Source organism: Leuresthes tenuis, unplaced genomic scaffold (genome assembly GCF_036924035.1).
Source record: "Leuresthes tenuis unplaced genomic scaffold, fLeuTen1.0.hap1 SCAF_12, whole genome shotgun sequence".
Lineage (NCBI taxonomy): Eukaryota > Metazoa > Chordata > Actinopteri > Atheriniformes > Atherinopsidae > Leuresthes > Leuresthes tenuis.
In genome coordinates this window covers 15,344,845-15,365,032 of record NW_027325366.1, presented here as the reverse complement: position 1 = coordinate 15,365,032, position 20,188 = coordinate 15,344,845, and the positions used below count along the sequence as shown (strand labels likewise).

The following is a 20,188-nucleotide window of genomic DNA, read 5'->3' as shown; positions in this document are numbered from 1 at the left end:
AGTGCTCTGCACAATACCCCCTTTTCAAACTGGTATCTGTTACTAGATAATCAGTCAATGATATAACTGATTCTTTATAAAGTAATTTATAGTGAGTGATTCAAGGGGTCCTGTTAGACATGAAGGGAGGTATAAGTGAAAACCTCTGTGATGTTGCAATCTTATTAGCAATGGTTATGTCATCATTACAGCCCCCAACTGCCTTTTTCAACCAATTAATTACAATGGTTTCGTACCCTTGTTTCTTAAGTGTGTATGTGAGTGTGTTTTTACCTCTCTATTAAGCACTGGAGATTTATTAAGGACAGGACAAGACCAGTGGTGACAGTGTCTTTCATGTCCCCAGGGGAAATACAATAAGCTTGCTGCATCTCTCTCATCTCCCTGCAGCTCGGCCTCCCTGTACTGCCTATTAGTGTCAAGGTTTGATGTCTTCTCTGTGAACTCTTTGACTTTATGGGCTTTAAATCTATCTTTTTGCTCTCCAGTGACTTGGCCATCTGTGAATGCTTTGCTTTTCTTTTTTTCTTTTAAATTCTTCTTCTGTTCGCAGTGTTTTCTCATGGCCTTGCACCATATTCTGTCTCCTTTAAATGAAGGCCCTTCTGCCCTCCACCGCCAGGTCACGGCTACTGTTCATGTGGACGGTGCATCTGTGAGGAGGGCTGGTTTGGGAAGCTGTGCCAGTTCCCCAGGTCCTGTGACATGAGTGATGCCCAGAGCAAGGAGGTTTGCGAGACCGCTGATGGAGTCATGTGTAATGGAAAAGGTAAACAAGATATATAAATTTTTTTGTCCATTCTAAATGCTGCTCCAAACAAGGTTGATATGTGCATATATGACTCAGAATGTCAAGATTAAATTCAAACAAAGAAATTCTTCATTTTGAATGAAGTTAAGTAGATAGAATTGTAACAACCCAGGCAAACCGCCAATATAAACATAGGAAAATGAAATAAGGCTCAAAATAATAAGTCAAATATTATGTGTGAATTCTCAGAAATGTCTATCAAAGAATGGATTTCATTTATTGATCACCAGGCATCCTTCAACCCTGAGAAACTGATGCATCTCTTCACTTTATATGACTTTATATAAGCAAATACTTCATGACATTTTAGACAACAGTGTTGAAGTCATCAATAAACTAATGAAGCTCTGGCATCATAATGATTTTTACTATCTTAATTTGTAGTGTAGTCAAATATTAGGAAATAAGGAATATTTGAATGGGAATAATAAATGTTCCCATTAGACACATCTGTTAAACAATCACAAACAAATTCTGAATCACATATTTATAGCATATAAATCTGTTGTTTTTCAGCTATACCAAGGTCATATTCATATACAAACTGTATAAAAATTTCACAACCATATTAATTGTTGATTTTGCTGTTTTCATTCTGTCACAGGTCTGAGGATTGCATAGTTTTTGTCAAACATATTTTTGGAGTACTGTTGTGGGTCAGCATATTGACTTTTCCCTAATGGTGTGCACTCTGTATGTACATACTCTGCAATTCAGTTCACAAACACCTAATTTGTCCCTGTGGGGCAATTTGCAGGGTCAGGTAGGGTAGCAAAACTGCAATAACATAGTGTAGTTATAGTGTACAATCTGTCTCTATCTTGAGTGAAGCTAAGTCTTACATTTGTCTTGCATTCATTGTGTCTGCTGCATTCATAATGAACAACACTAATTTAACTAAAGTGTCTGAGTTATTAGTGCCAAGTAATTAAACTAACTGCAGTGTTTTACAGGATATATCTCAAGATTAACTTAAGATTTGTACTCTGAACTTAAGTTTATTGCTCTGTCAAAGGTAACAGCCTTGTATGTTAAAGGGGCAATTTGAAGAAAATGGTCCATTAGAGGGGGTGGATGTTGTTCCCTCAGTCCTGAGAAAATGTTTCTGCTTTGTTCATGAACATGCAATACTCACTCACAAAATAATCTGTGTCAAAGCAACCCAAAACATCAAATATTCACAAAATCTTTATCAATTATACAGTTTTTCATACTGCAAGAAGCAAAAATTAGAAAAATAACAAGACACAAGAACACAGACCAAACAGATTTTTAGGGAAATACTGTATTATTTAAAGGGCTATTGCATCGCAATTATACATGTCTTAGAGGTCACATTTGGAGGTCAGGGGAGGTGGAGCAACACACGTGACTGTCAAAGAACTGAAAACTGACTCCAGTCCCAAGCACTGAGAAATTAACTTTGTATTTAGATGTCACTGAACTCATTTTCAATGTTTTTTTTAAGAATCAGTCACCTTGCCCTTGAGCTTTCACTCACTATTTTGTTGCTTTTATAACCAATACAGATTACTTGGTTAAGGTTAGAAAAAAAATCAAGGCTTCTGTTATATTGCATCACAATATAATTTTTTAATGGATTACAAGTTTTTGAGTTTCATCCCCATTACACATAACAAACTAGGCATTGTACCCTGTTTGGTGTGCTAAGTGGCACAAAAAAAGTTCATACTAAGAATACAAGTTTGTGACTATTTGTGCCAGACCTAGCCATTGGTTAGAAATGATCAAACAACCGACCCTTATGATGATCTGCTGGATAAGCTACACAATCTCAGCATGTTGTGGTAACCACACTGACATTCCTTGTTTAAGTCAGACAAAACCTTAACATGTCTACATGTTAATCCAACCAAAGTCGTACAAAATCGAAGTTATCCAAGCTGGAGTAGCTCACCCAGACAATATGGTTTGGGGTCCTGAATGAATGCACTCTATTAGACTGGCCTTAGCACTATATCCATCCATCCATTTTCTATACCGACAGTCTGTTAATCGGGTAGCGGGTGGGCTGGAGCCTATCCCAGCAGTCATTGGGCGAAAGGCAGGGTACACCCTGGACAGGTCGCCAGTCCATCGCAGGGCCACATAGAGACAAACGAGACAAACAACCATGCACGCTCACACTCACTCCTACGGACAATTTGGAGTCACCAATTAACCTGACATGCATGTTTTTTGGATGGTGGGAGGAAGCCAGAGTACCTGGAGAGAACCCACGCATACACGGGGAGAACATGCAAACTCCACACAGAAAGGCCCCAGGCAGGGATTGAACCTGGATAGCACTATATCATTACAGCCAAATTCTCAAATTCAGTTGTTCAGTTTTTTGTGTTAGACAGTTAAATGCATCAGGAAATTTGACTGGAAATAAGCCCATTAGGGCAATATGTCAACTCACCATTGCGAGAAACATAATTTACAGCTATAACTGTGTGCAATGTTTTAAAAGTTAACACTTCACAAAAACATGTTGAATTTTCAGTTGAACAAATTCATGTACATAGTTCAGCATTTACAATTTCTAACTGGATTCACAGTCCCAAAATGAACTAATTCACGTTTGTCTCTTTCTTTTTATGACCTCATCTAAATAATCTTCTTTATATGGACCACAATGACTTTGACTTTTTATTTGTCATTCAGACATCCACTTACACTGTACATACAACAAAATTACATTTCGTTTGGCTCAAGGACAATTGTACAAAAATAGAATTAAAATTGTGGAGTCTTAAAGTGTTAAATTTACAGAATGAGTATAAAAATCTACAGAATGAGCATAAAAAAAATCTATAGAATGAGCATAAAAAAATCTCCAGAATGAGCTTAAGTATAAATACAAATATATATACAAAAATGCACATGTACACAAACTATACTACACAGACATAATGTTATGCATAGGCATTTAGGCTCCTCATTATGCTGATATGAGAACTGCGTGTATCTGTACCTTTCCACAATAGCAATAAGCAAGCGAAAAGCATGAAACAGGTTAGAAGGAAGGACAAACTCACACCAGCACACACTCATGCTCACTCTCAGAGCAGTAGCAAATGCGCTGAAATATTAGCTGACATCTTTGCACATACCCTCGCCAGCTAATGTTTCTGAGATTTTACTAGGCAGCTGGGTGGAAAATCTCTGAAAGATGTCCAGAGCGAATGTTGTGGACATTTGCATTCTCAAATACAGCCACTCGAGAACACTGGAAGAAGAACATTTTAGAAGAATTTCAGAAGACCAGTCCAGTGTGAAAACAGGTATGCTTAGTGACAGTACGTAACTCAGGTAACAACAGAGTCAATGAGAGCAGAGCTGTCTGTACCAGTGCCAGAATGTTAGGCTTCTCTGATGACCAGAGAGAAGTCATGCCTCAGCTGAGATCCGAACCAGGAGCATTCTTGCTGTGAGGAGATAACTACCACAACACCATGCAGCCTCCTGTATATTTTATATACACACATCTGTAATTGTTCTAGTGTATTTGCATTAGTTGTACATATGCAATTCCTGTGACTGATGCAGAAATCATTACAAGGTTAAAAAAAAGTTAGAAGCAGCCTGATATCTTGAATGTTTTCTTACAGTTCACAGAGTCTGACATACTCTGGACAATAAATCGATGCCCCTCCCGTCCACATACTGGGACAAAGGCACTGGTTCAGATAAATGCCGAGGTTGAACTCTAACCATAGCTCGACTCAACTGTGCATGTAACTATACTGAGTGTGTAGACTGATGCTGGAGGATGGAGCCGAAGACTTTGGTGGCCATTTGCAAGAAAGTGTTTTAATAGAGTGCCACTACAAAAGCAAACCATGACAAACTGACTCAGTCATCAGTCAAACTGTACCTCAGTCATCATTGTGTTTATGATTTCATTTAGTGTCTGCCTGTCCTTCAACGTGATTGGGAAAAGGTTGGAGTTATAGGGCAGTCCTACTCATTGTTTCATGTTGGAGTGAGTGCTACATTTAATGTTTACTGCATTTATTATACCATAAAAACTTCCAAAAAGGTTGTACATGAGGATATTGGACAGCATTTTACATACCACAACATAGAGATATCATATGTAGTCTTTGACATAAGCATTTAAATCAACAACCTTACAAACTGAACCTGTGTTGATCACAGCAATAATCTGGTCAATATTAACATTTACTTTTCTCTATGCTGTGATCTTTTACTCAAAGACAAGAAGACATGAATATATATGGCAAATGTGCTTATCACAAAGGACCCCACATAATGGGGTGTCTTCTCTGGTGTGCAGAAGTGAATCCACAGAAATAGGCTGACTCCACAACCCTTCGGACCCGGAGTCCAACTCTTCAGAGCTGAGCATAGCTGGAAAATGAAGATGAGCATGTTCATTCTCCATGCTTCACTAAATTCAGATAGCAGAAGCCTCATTGCCCTCTTCTTCTTCCCCGTCTCACCTCTCTCTTACCTGCTTCACTTTCTATTACTCTCCATTCTCCATCTGCCTTCTTTTTCCATTGTGGCTTCCTGTTACCCAGCCCATGAGGGTAAAAAGTGGGAAGATTGAAAACATAGCTGCTGGACATCTGGTTAGAAACTTTTGAAAAATGAAGCAGCCAGGATTTCTTTCTCTCTACCAGTCCTTAATATCTTGTTATCCTGCTGTTACCCTTGAGAGAGAGAAGAATATACACTGATGGGGAAGAGAGAAGGTTTAAAGCGTGGGTGGATTGGCACCCTGGTGGTAAAAGTGTATTAGTAGCCGTTTCCTCAGGGAATATCTCTGTCTTCTCTGACCAATAATATTAATCTTCTGTGATAAAGAGAAAAAAAAGCAAAGAAAGATTGAAGATAATACAAACAGTTGTTATTGAAAATAGAGGATAAAAAGAAATGTACAAAGTGGGCGTCATACAAAGTAAAACTAAAATACATGAAGTCAAAATCCCAGCTTAAATGACAAAATGTTATGTGTGTGTTTGTGTGTTTTACAGGTTCCTGTCACTGTGGCCAATGCATTTGCTCTCCCCAAGAATGGTGGGTGTCTGGAGAGTATTGTGAGTGTGATGACAGAGAGTGTGATAAACACGATGGCCTCATCTGCACAGGTAATGAAACACACTCACTAGATGTTGTCAGAAATGAGGGAGCCAATCCATAAAGACATGATGGCAGAAGGACCTAATCGAAAACGTAGTTTAATCTGGGACAGACCTTATTAATGAGATAACATCTACAAATACCTCAATAACAGGATGCACTGTATTTAAAAGGCAGCTTTAAAAGTGCGATGTAGCAATATAATGATACTATTGTAAGGACGAACGTTGTCATAAATACTTTACATAAAGACCATAACTAGTTCTTTAAAATTACACTGAGTATTTGATTTAGCAAAAACAGCAAAGCATTCCATATTCAAGACAGAAAGACAATATTTTTCTCACTAGTTTAATATATAACTGAAATTCCCACAATTCCTTGTCTTTACAATTCCTTGACCTCAGTTCCTCAGCTGATGCTGGTTTTAAAAAGGGAAATGACAATTTATACAACTGTTATTGAGGCTGAAAGTTACACATTATCAAGAGCTGAGTAAAAGAGTGCAGCCGCCCCTAACTAGTGTATTTGCAAAAGTGTCACTGGGTTCTTGGTCAGAGGCAATCCTTGCACATCCTTTATGGCTTCAAAAAATCAAGATGGCAATGAACACCAACAAAACTGGGCACATGCTCCAAATGTCAGTAATAAATTATGTCACTCTGACTATTTCAATGTTTTATACAGTATATTGCATAACTTACCTTTAATGATTTTACTTCACTACATATTTCACATTGTAGTTTTAGCTGTAGTTGTAATTTTAGTTATTTAATCTCTGCATGTAACATAATAACATATTGTAATATAAGATACTTTCAAAGAATAATTTTTTTTTACACATAAAACCAACAGAGGCAGCTGATGCGACCTGATACTATTGCATATCATACTATTGCATGCAATTCTGCATATTTGTGCAGAATTAGTTTAGGTCTTTATGCCTGATATTTATGACTACTTTTTGTCAATGAAAACTTTTTATTCACTATATAGTGCACTATAAACTCTCGCTTACGCTAATATTTGCAGCTAAATATGCGAGTCTCTTCATCACTGAGAATGTCTAGTGAGCCAATAATATTCCTTTTTTTTTTCTTTTACCTGAATATATATATATATATATATCAGCAGCTGTCTAACCATGTCCACTTGTAAGCCCTGCATATAATTAACACTGTATAGTGAGTGAATAAGAGGGCAATTCCAACACAAGTTTCTGTGCATTGTGTGAAAATCCCTCTTGCATAAACCCCTGTGGTTTTGTGTGAAACACAGTGAAATTATTCCTGATGAAACATGCCTCTATATAGTTTATCCACAACAGCTACGGTCTCTCCGCTTATAGTGGAAAGCTTTGTATACGTGTAATGATTTTTGCCCCAGGGCCTGTCAAAGTCCGTGTGACTGTTAAGTGTTTCTCATCATGACTTTGTGCTTCTAAATGTCAGCCTTAATGTCATTCAAATGAACATCAGTAGTCCCAAATGCACACCAATCCAGCTTAAAAATGTTCAAAAACAGGAAGTAAATGAAGGAAACAAATCGCAACATCTGTTAACTGTTCTTGACTTCCATTACTGCTTACTGCATAAATGTGAAAAGAGCCATGTCCATGATAATTATTTTAATGGAGGGGTGTTTTGCATGAAAAGTCAATCCCAGAGAGGGGATAGAACATTTAGATTAAAAACACATCCAGTGCTTCTTCTCATCAGATAGCAATGATTGAGTCTTTTTTCTTTCTACTATTGTAATGATTAAAAAAATTTGTTTAGCAAGTTTGCCAAAAAATTACTCTGAATCCAGGGATTTCATGGATCCGTCAAAGTCATAGATTCTCATTACACATACAAATGATGAGTGATGTGGAAAATTGACCATATTAGAAATGCCCACTGGTTAATTTCATGCACTGAATACAATAATTTCAGCAAACACTTCTGAGAAAAAACAAGAGGTTTTGTTAAGCTGTCTGCAGTAAAAAGAAAATAAAAATTACAATATTTTGGCATCATGCAGCACTGTCTACTTGTGTTTAGTCGATGTTATAATTTACTGGAAGTACTGTTACAATCACCAAAAACCTTTATTTATCATAAAATACTGTGACACAATTGAGTTTGAGTAAAAGCTCAATAAAACCAGCACAAATTATTTAAATGTCTCACTTCAAATGCTGAAGAGCCTGAACCACAAGCAGAGGCTCACGCTCACGTTTATAACGAGATGATTATACTGATGTGGTGATATTCTTGTCAGGCAAATCCCACAAGGGTATTCAAACCATAACTGAATTAACAATGGAATATCGTCTGGGGAGTTAATATCTGATAGATCTTATTCTTTTGTGCCACAAAGCTCCATTGTAGTCGAAATCTTTAGATTACAGTGATTACAATAATATAGCGTCATGTGACAATGACCATGGGCTCTGTAGGTTCATATATCTTCCTCTGTTAATACTTACCAAATATGTGTTAATCTAAAGATAAGTCTTTCCCAGTAAATTTAACATTTAGTCCTGTCTGAGAATATATATCATTAAGTTGTATGATTACTGAGTCTTGAACAATTTATTTCCTGTTTTAAAGATTTGTTTCTTTAACGCAAACACTTGAGCTCATGGCTAAATGCCATGTGTAGGGTAAGGAATAGCATTTAGCTATTTCTTACATCTGACTTCCCACAGAGATAATTTGCATTAGATTTGTCTGCTCAACTGTATGGCAGCAGGGGTCATCTTCTTTACAGAGTTAGGAGAGGTCCCAGCTTCTAATGGCTACAGAAAAATTATATTTCACTCTGACTGTCTAACCTCAGATTCACATTAATGAAAAAAAAAAAAAATATATATATATATATATATCATTTATTTTTTTTTTAATTTGCCTTATGTTTGTGTTGGTGACCTGATTCGTAAAGGTTTCCTAAAAGTTACTCTCTTAAAGTTGAATGTTTAATCCTCTTCTATCTACCCCAAGCTCCTCCCTCAGTGTTTCTTACTTTATTATTGAGTGCACAATAAATGTGACTTGCTACAAGCCTTTTGTCAATTCAACACTTTTGCTTTGCTGTATCACCATCACATGAATGACACTTTGAGACATCTAAGCTTTGTACCAATGTGATGAATATGTAAAGCTATAATCAAACTGTAAATAATCAAACCAGTTTCTTCCTGAGCTCTTTGAGCAAATACAGTGGAAAATCTAAGACCGTCCTGAGCAATATGGTTGGCTTCCATCCCCCCTATCAGAGAGCCAGGAAAGCAGGGTGTGAAAAGAGGAGCCTTGTTAAAGGTCAGGCGTGATGGCACAGCTCTTTTAATTCACAACTTTTTTTTCTCACAGGGAATGGGCTGTGCAACTGTGGCAACTGTGAGTGCTGGGAAGGCTGGACAGGCAACGCTTGTGAAATCTGGGTGGGAGCAGAGTACTGAAGAGAACAGGACACTGGGGTTGGAAACCAGAGTTCTCCACTGCCCCGACTGATCAGGAGCACCACTGCCAGTCATGACCAAATCATTTTAACATCACAGCCCAGACACCAAAGTGTGTTTGTTTGTTTAAAACATATTCCATTGTGTCATTTCTGTTTTCAAATTTCTTTTTATGTATGATTTTTTTTAAAATATATATATATTGTATAGGAAAGCTTACATATTTCAGATGGCAACATACAATAATAGGATGCAGGTACATTACAAATCCAAATGCTGGAAAGAGAACATATTGTATTACTGGGTTGCATACAAAGGAGATTTGCAACACTATGTTTTTAACTAATATCAATTGGTATGTCATTCCCAAGCTAGATTGAAAGCTTGCTCAAAATCTCAAGGCAGAGGTTACTCTTTGAAGTTTTTATTTCTTTTTCATAATAAAACAATAAATGTGCCGCATAACACAACATTTTGCATGGAAAACAATGCGAAGACCTTAATCATACATGGTTACAAATTTGTTATAACATGACATAATTCTGATGGGCATACTTGCCATGGTATATTGTATATATTTTTGAAAATAAATAATTGTATAGTGCCTATTCTTCTCCACAAGGAAATCAAACCAAATCATCTGCCATGTAAATCTACACTATCCTAGAAGTGATAAGATTAAAGTCGAGGAAACAAAGAGAAAGGCATACATAGTTTGGTTGTGGCATGCTGGATGTCCATGTTGCTTCAAAAGGTGGTATCAGGGGATGAGATGTGTATTGACACAAGAGCTCAGTCACCACTTGAAAAGAGGACCAACAAGAAGTCACAAAGAAAATGTCATGTCAATTCTACTTTGGCCTTTTTCATGCTTAAACTAGCCAACCCCTGTTTTATTTGTCCCATCAAAAATGACAGGTGCAATAATATACTGCACGCTATATTGCATTAAGTATCAAGTTACTGACATTACAGTACACCTTTACATAAATATTTTATTCAATATGTTGTATATATGTATACAACAAACACAAACTGTATAGTGTAGACAAACTCATTGCATATATGTAAAATTAGCGGTACATACCAACAGTTCTTGATAGACATAGCCTACTACATGCAGTTCATCAACGCCATCCTCTCCCCATGCAACAGATGGGACAACATAGAAAATAAGAGGTTGAAAACAGAAGCAACAAAGTTTCTAGAATATCCTTGTAACACATTTGAAGAAAGGGAGAACGAAGTAAAAGTGACTGGGATCTGGAGCTGACATCACATACACGACCCGTATACGAGGGAAATGAGGACAAACCAAAAAGAAAGGTGGCTACAGAAATGTACATTTACACGCCGGTCAGTTACAAAAATAATGTCACCCTCAAAGGAGCCAGTTAACAGGACTGGAGGAGGGCTGCAGTGGTAACCAGCCCATCATGTAGAGTTTGTAAGAGAGGAGGATGACTAGTTGTAATAAGGGCAAAACATCAGCCCCAAATACAACTACAGCAATTTCCAGGTCCTGTGTGAGAGTGTAGGTGTGTACAGTTATTGTTATAGCATTAACAACTTTATACAGACAAGTAGTGGCATGTAGCTAATGTTCTTTGATGTGCTGTAACAGGAAATGGTTATGTATAATCCCAATAAACTCAGAGTTATATTTACCAAATGAATTTCTTAATAGAGTTGAACTTTTAGCAGCATACAGCAGCAACAATCTACTTAATATTCTAAATATTATCTAATAAAACTATTAGGAAAACAATCATTAAAGCAAGATGTAATAAATGTGTTGATCAGATAGACCTTTGATAAATCATTAACAGTCGAGATGAATGCAAAACAAAGTGCAGTGGATTACCTTCAGATATTAAGTGTGCACTGAAGCCTACAACATGCCCATTCAACTCCCACACTGAACTTCAGTGCTCCTCTGCTCACACAGAGTGAAGAGCAATCCCATGCCTTGTTCCTTATAGAAAATACATGCATGTGATTAATTCATGGTATATGTACTTCTTCCAAAAATGACATCAGTCAAGACCTTTTCTGGTCCGAGCAGAGTTGATTCTTTCAAACAAAGGAAATTATATCACAGTGAAAGCTTTGATGAACTGAATCTGAGAGAGATATCAGATTTTTAAAGATTTGTTCAGTGTTTTTATCCTTTTTTAGACTAAGTTATTCTTGGGATGGGAAAAAAAGACTTTGGTCGTTTCAGAGTGGATACATCTGAGTGTGTTTTTTTTGTTGTTTTTTTTTCATGAGTAATGCTACGTGTTATCTACATGGATCTATCGGGTGAGTGAGGCACCTTTGGCCCAGTGGGGACTGGGATCTTGTTTTTGCATGCCGGGAATCAAGGTCCAAACAGGCACGTAATAGGCCAAGATGATCAATACTGGACTCTGCATGCTGAGCTAGGACACAAATCCTCTCATAATAATAATATCTAGTCATTTAAAAAGTTATGATTTTTAATAGTCATTTTCCCTAAGTTTTATACAGTGAAAATGTTGCATTATAAGCCATCTCTTGTATAACTGCTGCAAAAAGAGAACACAATATTAACCTTGTCCATGCTTTAGTTTGCTGAACCAAATAGGGATGCAGCCATTATAAATGTCACCTACTGGTTTTCAGCCATGTTGTTTTCTTTGCTCTATGAGACACTGCCATAAGATGGCTGCCAGTGCTGCCATTATAGACCGTCTAGGTCAAAGCCACAAGCCTTGCCTCATAGTCCAATAAAAGTCAGCGAGTGAGGGACAGAGGCCTACAAGGCCTAGAGATATTCCTAGAGCCCACGCTCTGAAATAAGATTAAAGAAAAATAGATTTCAGGATTTCTATTTACCAGAGAAGGCGGGCTGAAACGCTGGTGGGACATAGATAGTGATATGTATACACCATTCCTTACAGCGCTCTCCCACCCACACACACATCTGTTTATAAATGTGTGTGCGTTTGTATGTGTGTAGGGAGTTCCTCGCATTGATTGCAGTGGCGGTAATTAGCACTTCATCAACTATGATTGCAGGAGCTATCTGCCATCCTCCAGTGTGTTGTTATGGGCTGTAAAAAAGCAGCGTCTCTGATTTGCCACACAAATTTTGTGCGACTGTTTTTAAACGTGTGCATGTTCTAGGCAAAAACTAAATTTGGACTTTTTTAAGCTTTCATATGTTTTCTTTGTTTTATGCTGCATCTACCATCATGTATTTCTTAGAAAATAACTCAACTCCCTTGCAAAATGTGTTTATCTTTTCTATGTTCCTTGACAAATAGAAGAAAAGTGTGTGACCAGAAATAGAAAGAGAGGGGAACATACTTGTAAAAAATATAGGACAATAGTCCAAATATTTACTCTATCTATACAGTCTCTATCCCAGAACATAGCTGGTGAACTGTGGTATAGAAAATAGATTTGAAGGTATGTTGACTCTGCTGCAACAGGGCATTATAGAGAGAGGGAGGTTTTTTTGGACAAACTGTAATCAAGCAAAGTACCACAAGCATCATTGTGAAACATGTCATTCCCATGAATTCTCAGAGTTTCAGAGGAATCTAAAGGCATTCCATGATCAGAGGTCCTCTTCCCTCCTGTGCTGAACAAACTCAGCTACCCCAGAATCCATCTGCCTGCGTGGAGACAGCTGGAAAAGGGGAAGAGGAGGAGCGAGAGAATAAAGGAAGGGAGGTTCGCTTGGATGTGATCCAATGAAAAAAGGGGTCTGGAGTCCCTGCCTCCGTCACATTCCTCCCCTCAACATACACACACTGGACACTGCTCGGGTTTGGCTATGTGGCAGGTTTGTCGGGCTTGCTGACAGGTTTGCCTCCGTTCATCACTGCCGGCTCACTTGTGCTTTTACTGGGAGGTACTGCTGCTTTGGGCACTGTCTCTCCTACATCATGCAACGATGGCTCTCTGTACATGGCAACTGGAGGAGCAGGCATGAAAAAAAGAGAGCAGAGAGACAAAGAAAAAGCTGTTAGCAAGAATACTTCATTGGCCTTTTGAGTTTAGCCCTTTCCCCTAGCCCCTACTCTTGTTTCCTTTTTAAAGGCACAGGGCAGGAAAAAACTAAACAAAACTTGCAATTCTGGCTAAATGCTGACACATGCTTTGAATAACTGGGCTTTGAGCTACGATCCTGACTCACTTATTCCGTAATCAGAACTGATTCTGAGTCTACTAAAGTAGAAAAAGAAAAGGCAAAAACAGGATCATAATCCCACCACTTTTCTGCTACTACACTACAGTTGTATTACTGTATTGACAGGGCACTTCACTTTGAATTCCTTGCCGGAAACTGAGGGTTATGGTGGTATCAACAGGACTATTGCCATTTTATACTAAACATAAAGAGCTGCCTTGTCTTCTAAACTGTTAGCATTTAAAGGCATAACAGTGAATCAGCAAGCAAATACAGACATACTTTAGGTTATACTTAGATATTTCATATACAGTAACTGTACCATTGTTAAACATAAAACCGAGTCTTAGTCTTATAGTGAAAAGTCTCCTATACACCAAAAATGTGAAGAACCAGCAGTGGCGAGATGTTTTCCTGAAAAAAAAAACAGCAAGTGAACTCACAGCTAAGACAGCTATTAACTTCAGGCCACAATGTACGATATGTGTTTGTGGCTCACCAGGGCCGAAGGGAGCAATTTATGCAATAATGGAAACTGGAAGACCGCCAAAAAATTACTATTACAGTCTTCAGATTATTGGTCTTCAGCTTCTTCACTCAACATGGCTGCATTGTTGTGGAAAATGTTGCTTATTTTGAAGAAATGAAAATCACAAGCAATAAGGACATTGCATTTGTTTTCTGTTGACTCAGTCTCTGTCCTTGTTTTTTCTCTAGCATTCCGCTACAGAGCTTATCAGAATGAACTCTATCACTTACATACTTGATGCCGATTTAGCATTGCAGACGAAAAATAAATTGATGGCATCTGACAATGCCGGCGTTATGTTACACACCAAAAATATGAGAGAGACAAACAATTACCACTGCTAATATAAAGACTCCAATATAAAGTTATATTTTCTGTTGCACAAAGAAATCAGAGCAGTAACAGGGTTCACGCAACACTGATAGCTAGGAAAGTGCTTAAGTGACTAAGGAGTGAAGAAAATGTTAATTTTGCTAATACACACTGAAAGAACTGCAACATTTCACCTCTCTATTGTAAATTCTAAAACCAAACATCTTGTACTTTCATCCAATTTGCTCTAATGTGCATTCATTACATACCTTCTAATGGCTTGGGCAGGAAGTGAGCAGCTGGTTTTGTTTTTTTCACTCGGTTCCCCTTCATGGCTTGGCCCTCTTTATTGAGCCCTAGGAACCATGCTCTCCCCGACTCCTGTTGTCTGTACAACATGGACGAGTAGATCACATAGTAGTTCTCGAACACAGACTCTTTGAATTTGCATTCCGCTGTAAAGAGTTCCTGCAGAGATGAAAAAAAAGCAGCATGGTGCTCATGAAAAATAAAGAAATAGCCCAAAAACAATGCAAATGAGATTTCATTTGACTATAATATATGTGCAATACATTCAAGTTAGCTCAAATGAATGATTCATATTTCACATTGTGAAAGAATGAAACAGATGTAAGGTTAATAATTCAAAGGATGGAGATCACGAGTACAACCGTCACTTTTATTTCATACCGACACTGTATAGAATAGGGCTGTGGTGAATACAGAAACTGCCTTGCCAGGTGAAATTAACTTTCTTTTACTTCTCTGGAAAAGGATGATCAATGCAGAATGTCCCTGGCTATAATTATCTTCAGTGAAATGCAACTCTCATTCTATCCTCGGTCTTAACCTTGACATCAGATGCAAGAGCACTCATTTTGCCTATTAGCTCATGCTCCCGGTAGAAAGTATATATTCAAAGGCTCTGACACCAGGACACAAGCCCAGGGAAAACCAAACCACCCAGATATCTTTCCAGATTTACTTTGCTGGTTCCTTCTTTTCTTTCTTTTTTTAAATGACAAAGCTGGGAGTGGATGCTTTCAACTATCAGAACATGACTTCCAGACTTTGCGCGAATGATGAATAAATAAAGTGATTTCTCTATCCCTTACAACTCAATCTGGTAATGAAAAACGAACACTGAGGCACCACATCTCTCTCTGCTGTTACCAATTCATCTCCAACCAGAAGGGTAATAAAAAGCATTTCCACACTGTCTGCCCTGCCTTGCTAAAAATAAAGGCATTCATTCTGGTGTATTAATCAAAGTACAGTGATCACAATGGAGAACTTCGCCACATCTGTTGAGAGTATTTTCACACTGAGCTGGTTAACAAAACCACTAATGCTGCATGTAAAAACTTCTGATTTACCCCATGCTGCAGTCTCTGAGGTAATTATACAAGAATTCAAAATGTCCAAATTTCTGTATGAACGGGAAAACTGTATAATATTTACAATTGCTCTACAATTGTGGACTAAATATGCTTATTAACAAATAATGATAAATGAATAACAAATGTCTGTATGAAAATTTGCTCAGGAAGTTGACGAGTAATCAAAGTTTGGAAAAAAAAAAATCAGCACATTGCTATTTGCTGCTTCACACTAACATGTTTCCAATAAAAACAACAGCAAAGGATGCCACCCACTCTCAGAGACAGTCTACTCTGATTGCTCGACTCCACTGGCTGGAGCAGGCAACCCCACCAACACTCCCTTAACTTTGCCAGAACCCGTCAACTCTAAAATCAACAAAATGTTCAGGTGGATACAAAATAGTACATGCCTCCAAGTGCAGGATGAGTCATAAACATTTTTGTTTGTTAATAAAAAAAAATTCTTTCAGTAAATGACAAACAAGCTCTAAACTGATATTAAGAGGTTATTTTTTTTTACTTATTACTTCTATGGAGCAAATCCTGATGTTTAGAAGATGTAAAGTGCAATACTGTATATATCATAAATGTCAATGGAAAAATTAGTCTGGCTAGATTGAAACCTGAGTTATGCTCTGGTACAATTACAATGTACAGTTCATTACAATATACAAAAGAGATTTGTCAGCCATTTGATTGAAATCCAAACATGACATCATCAGCGATTGGACAGGTCAGTAGGATTTATCTTTTGGAGCGATGACTGTCTACACAAGATTTAATCTACAGTCCACCAAAGGCAGCTGAGATATTTCAGTCTAATCATAGTAGTGAAAGAAAGTATTGCAAGGAAAATATCACAGCAGTTTAAGTGTGTCAGTAACATTTTCATGTTAATTTACAGTGGTAGAGGCTTTCTCTTAACAAATGTCCTGTAGCAGCACGGGAAGTTATTTCTCTGATTGGTTTTAAACACAGGATGAACTATGTGTTTTATGGTGTTGGTAAAGCTCAGAAAATAAAGTGGTTGCCTTATCAACCAGAAGGAGACTGCTTTGATCCCCAGCCTACAGGTGCTTCTCAAAGTCGAGGAAGGACTAACGGACACCGTTTCTAGGATGCCACGTCATCAAGTCTTGCTGAAAGACTGTTCCAATGTCAAAGAACCATCTAAGCACTTAACCCTTCATTCTGTGAAATTTCAAGGATGCTTCTGTGTATCATCAGCATTCTTAAAACACCACAATCCTTCGTGTACGTCTGAGAGGCCACAGACAGAAGATGGAATCGATGTTGGTGCGATACGCATTTTAATATAACGTAAGTTGTTGTTTTTTTTTCAAAATGTTTGTTGTGACCACAATGTTAGCATAACCATAGCACTGCAATGTGTTGCAAAAGTACAGCAAAGTAGAAGCTGCCAAAGTAAAAGACTGTTAGGTCATTGTTAACAGCTATTTAACAGCCATGTAAAATTTTCAACAGTATTTTGGATGTATCTGACCATTGTCACAATGCTTTCCCACCTTTTAGGGCTGTTCAATGCTGATGATTTTTGTATACACGGAAGGACTCTTTCCTAGCCTGACAAGAAAGTGATTAGGAGAGATCTATCTCACCAAGGAAGCATCCTTGGCTGTGAGAAGCACCTCATGTGTCAAAGAGTCCTCACTTGTAAGTTGCTTTGGATAAAAGCATCGTCTGCTACATGAATTACTTCCATTAAAGCTTATCCTCTGCAAAATATTCAAAAGCATGATGCAACAACTTATATGTCTGAAAACTCTGACATGTCTGAAGGGGAGCATGTTCAGTTCCAGTTGAATACAGTCAAAGCAGTTAATGTAGTCATCAAAACATCAGAGTGGTCATCTGTTACAATGAGATATGTTGGCTATGGTTGGCTGCTGTAATACGACACGTCTCTCCAATGGAAGTCCAGGTTTAGTGCAGCAATGATTATTTATGTAACACCTATAAAACAGCCTCGAATAATCATACAAGCTTGTGCCAAGACCATAATTGTGGCTAATCAAATGCCTTCACATGAGCGCATGTTTTTGTTTACAGAGACTGGGCTTGTGGAGGTGGTTTGTTTGTGGAATAAGATGGCTAGTCGTCGTCATCAGCATCATTTGTATCTCAGAGCAGTGAATGCAGCTGACGGCATATGAATTGTTTGCTGGTTGTTTTTTAAGTGTGTGAGCGGGGAAATTGAATGCTTTCATGTCTTTGTCTTGTCACAAAAAAAAAACGTGGCTGTTATTATCCTGTAGTCATTTCTCCATATTTGATTACACTGTCAAAAGAAGGCAGACAACTAAGCAGAGTATACGGACAGCCAGAAATTACGGCCAAATTGCTGACCTCTGATTGTACACTTCATGGAAAAGATCTTAAATGAAAGAATTAGATGAAATTAAAAACCTGTATGAAAATAAGTAGCCATAACAAAAGTTAACTTGTTTGTTCATTTTAATCTCAGTTTCAGTAGACTTTTTAAAGATAACACAGCTTAGTTGTATTGATTTTGTGTTACTGTGGCACAGTATTAGGCAAATTTGGCAATTAAACTGTCTTTGAGGGTTGGGCACCTGGAGCCACACAGAGACTCTAAGCTTGCGATTCTAATAATTTCAAAGAAGCAAATAAACAAAAGGCAATGCTACCCTTACATTCTAACATCTGGTATTTTGGGATAATATGGGTGACATTGGAGCAGAACAAAGAAAATGAGATTCAGGCACAACATACACCAGTGGAAAATCGAGTAATTTTCGAGGCACCAAAGGGTTGATTTTCTACCCTCTCGATCTCCCCCAATTGGTGCTCCACATCAGTGGCTCCCTGGCTTAAGATTGGCCATGCTCTGAATGAGAAGGCCATAATTGACCTTGGCCACAGACAGTGTAAGGGCCAGAACTGCTCAGCCCTAAATAATCAGCCCCCGTCAGCAAAGCAAAGTAGACAGGGACGGAAATAAAGAAGAGTCACAGCGAACGAGAATGACTTGACCCTGAGAAAAAGAAAAGGCTGACCAGTGATGTGACTGGAGGAAAAGGAGGGATCCAGGGATGAATAATAAAAAAGAGGAAACAGATACAGACAGGCGGAGAGAGTGAGAGTTTTACAAGCCCTGATAAGCCCCTTAAAAAGCCCCGAAATGCCTTGAATAGTTTTTTAATTCAGGAGCCAAGGGACTCAATCTGAAACAAAGAAATTTCAGGGAGAAAAAAATCAGAAAGGTTCTAATTACACAGCACAGATGCCTAAAAGTAAGTGAGAGGAGGTTTATATGACGAAGATGATTCATTAATATGCAGAGTGACTGCTCACTAACCCAATGTTGAAACCAAGAAATTGTTTATTAACGCTGCCAGCATAAAACCTATTAATCCATGGAAAAAGGTCAACCTCCAGAAAGCCGAGCTGCATCGACAATGCTACACTGCTCTCATATGTATAAGAGTCACGTCGACAGTATGTGCAGACAATGGGGGCTTCGGCAGACCTGTCTGATTATTAAACTCAGAGGAGGTGAGAATAGCCTGTAACCAGCTGGACCAGCTTTTAGCTTTCTTTTTTATCATGACTACTCTAAATCCATTTGACATCAATATAAACATGCATGCTGATAACAGCCAAATCATATGATAAAAAAGAAAAAAATTTAATAATGCCTGTATGTTGTAAAAATAACTCCAACAGCTTTCAGAAATTCAGTGGTAATTCCCCATCATATTAAAAAAAAAAACGTTGAGAAACTTCAGATTTGAGTATGAAAAAAAAAAAGATGATATCTTTGCTATGCCTAAAAGTCACAATAAACAGCAATTAAAAAGAAAAAGATGTGCCAGACAGATCCTTAGATTTGCAGTTAGCAAAATTCTAAATAATGAGGGTTTCCAACACCAACACAAATGTTTATGATAGGTAATGAAGGGGCTTGGAGAAAAGCAAGTCTACATGAATATTTTGAAATAATTAAAGATAAATGATGAACAAAACAGTGAGATTTAGAAGAAAATAATTATTGACTTTTTTTTTCTTCGAAAATGAAAAAATTTCTTTCATTCAATCATATTTTTTAACTATATGCCCTCAAGCATTTTGAATAATCATAGTGGACACAGATATGCCTTAAAGCCAAGTTTTCCATATCAGCTGTAACTATTAGATAATTTACATCCATTAAGATGCAACTGCAATACGTGTTATCTAACATGAAGTGTGCTTCTGGAAACCATTTTGAAAAGAAGTATGACAAAAACAGCTACACTTTTAAAGTGTTAGGCCACCAGAAGCACTTACTCTTTCAATGACATTTCCCTTAAGGCAGAGATGCATTAACACTGAGTCATAACTGCTTCCTTGGCTTATCAAACAACCATTCCCCTTTGCACTCACAAAAAGAAACGTAAAAGTGCTAATCTCA

At 37.7% G+C, this 20,188-nt stretch overlaps 2 protein-coding genes across 4 annotated transcripts in view; one reads left to right on the top strand and one right to left on the bottom strand.

Annotated features, from left to right (window-relative positions):
* Positions 1-9,974, top strand: part of itgbl1 (integrin, beta-like 1) — a 55,932-nt gene extending 45,958 nt beyond the window's left edge. The window contains exons 9-11 of the mRNA XM_072396597.1: positions 623-769; positions 5,821-5,934; positions 9,280-9,974. Coding sequence (XP_072252698.1) covers positions 623-769; positions 5,821-5,934; positions 9,280-9,368 — 350 coding nt within the window. The 3' untranslated portion in view covers positions 9,369-9,974. The remainder of the gene's footprint in view (positions 1-622; positions 770-5,820; positions 5,935-9,279) is intronic.
* fgf14 (fibroblast growth factor 14) overlaps positions 9,567-20,188 on the bottom strand; it is a 115,707-nt gene continuing 105,085 nt past the window's right edge. For all 3 annotated transcript variants that reach the window (XM_072396598.1, XM_072396600.1, XM_072396599.1), the window contains exons 4-5: positions 14,641-14,839; positions 9,567-13,314 (exon numbers count right to left, since the gene is read on the bottom strand). In XM_072396598.1, coding sequence (XP_072252699.1) covers positions 13,172-13,314; positions 14,641-14,839 — 342 coding nt within the window. In that variant the 3' untranslated portion in view covers positions 9,567-13,171. The remainder of the gene's footprint in view (positions 13,315-14,640; positions 14,840-20,188) is intronic.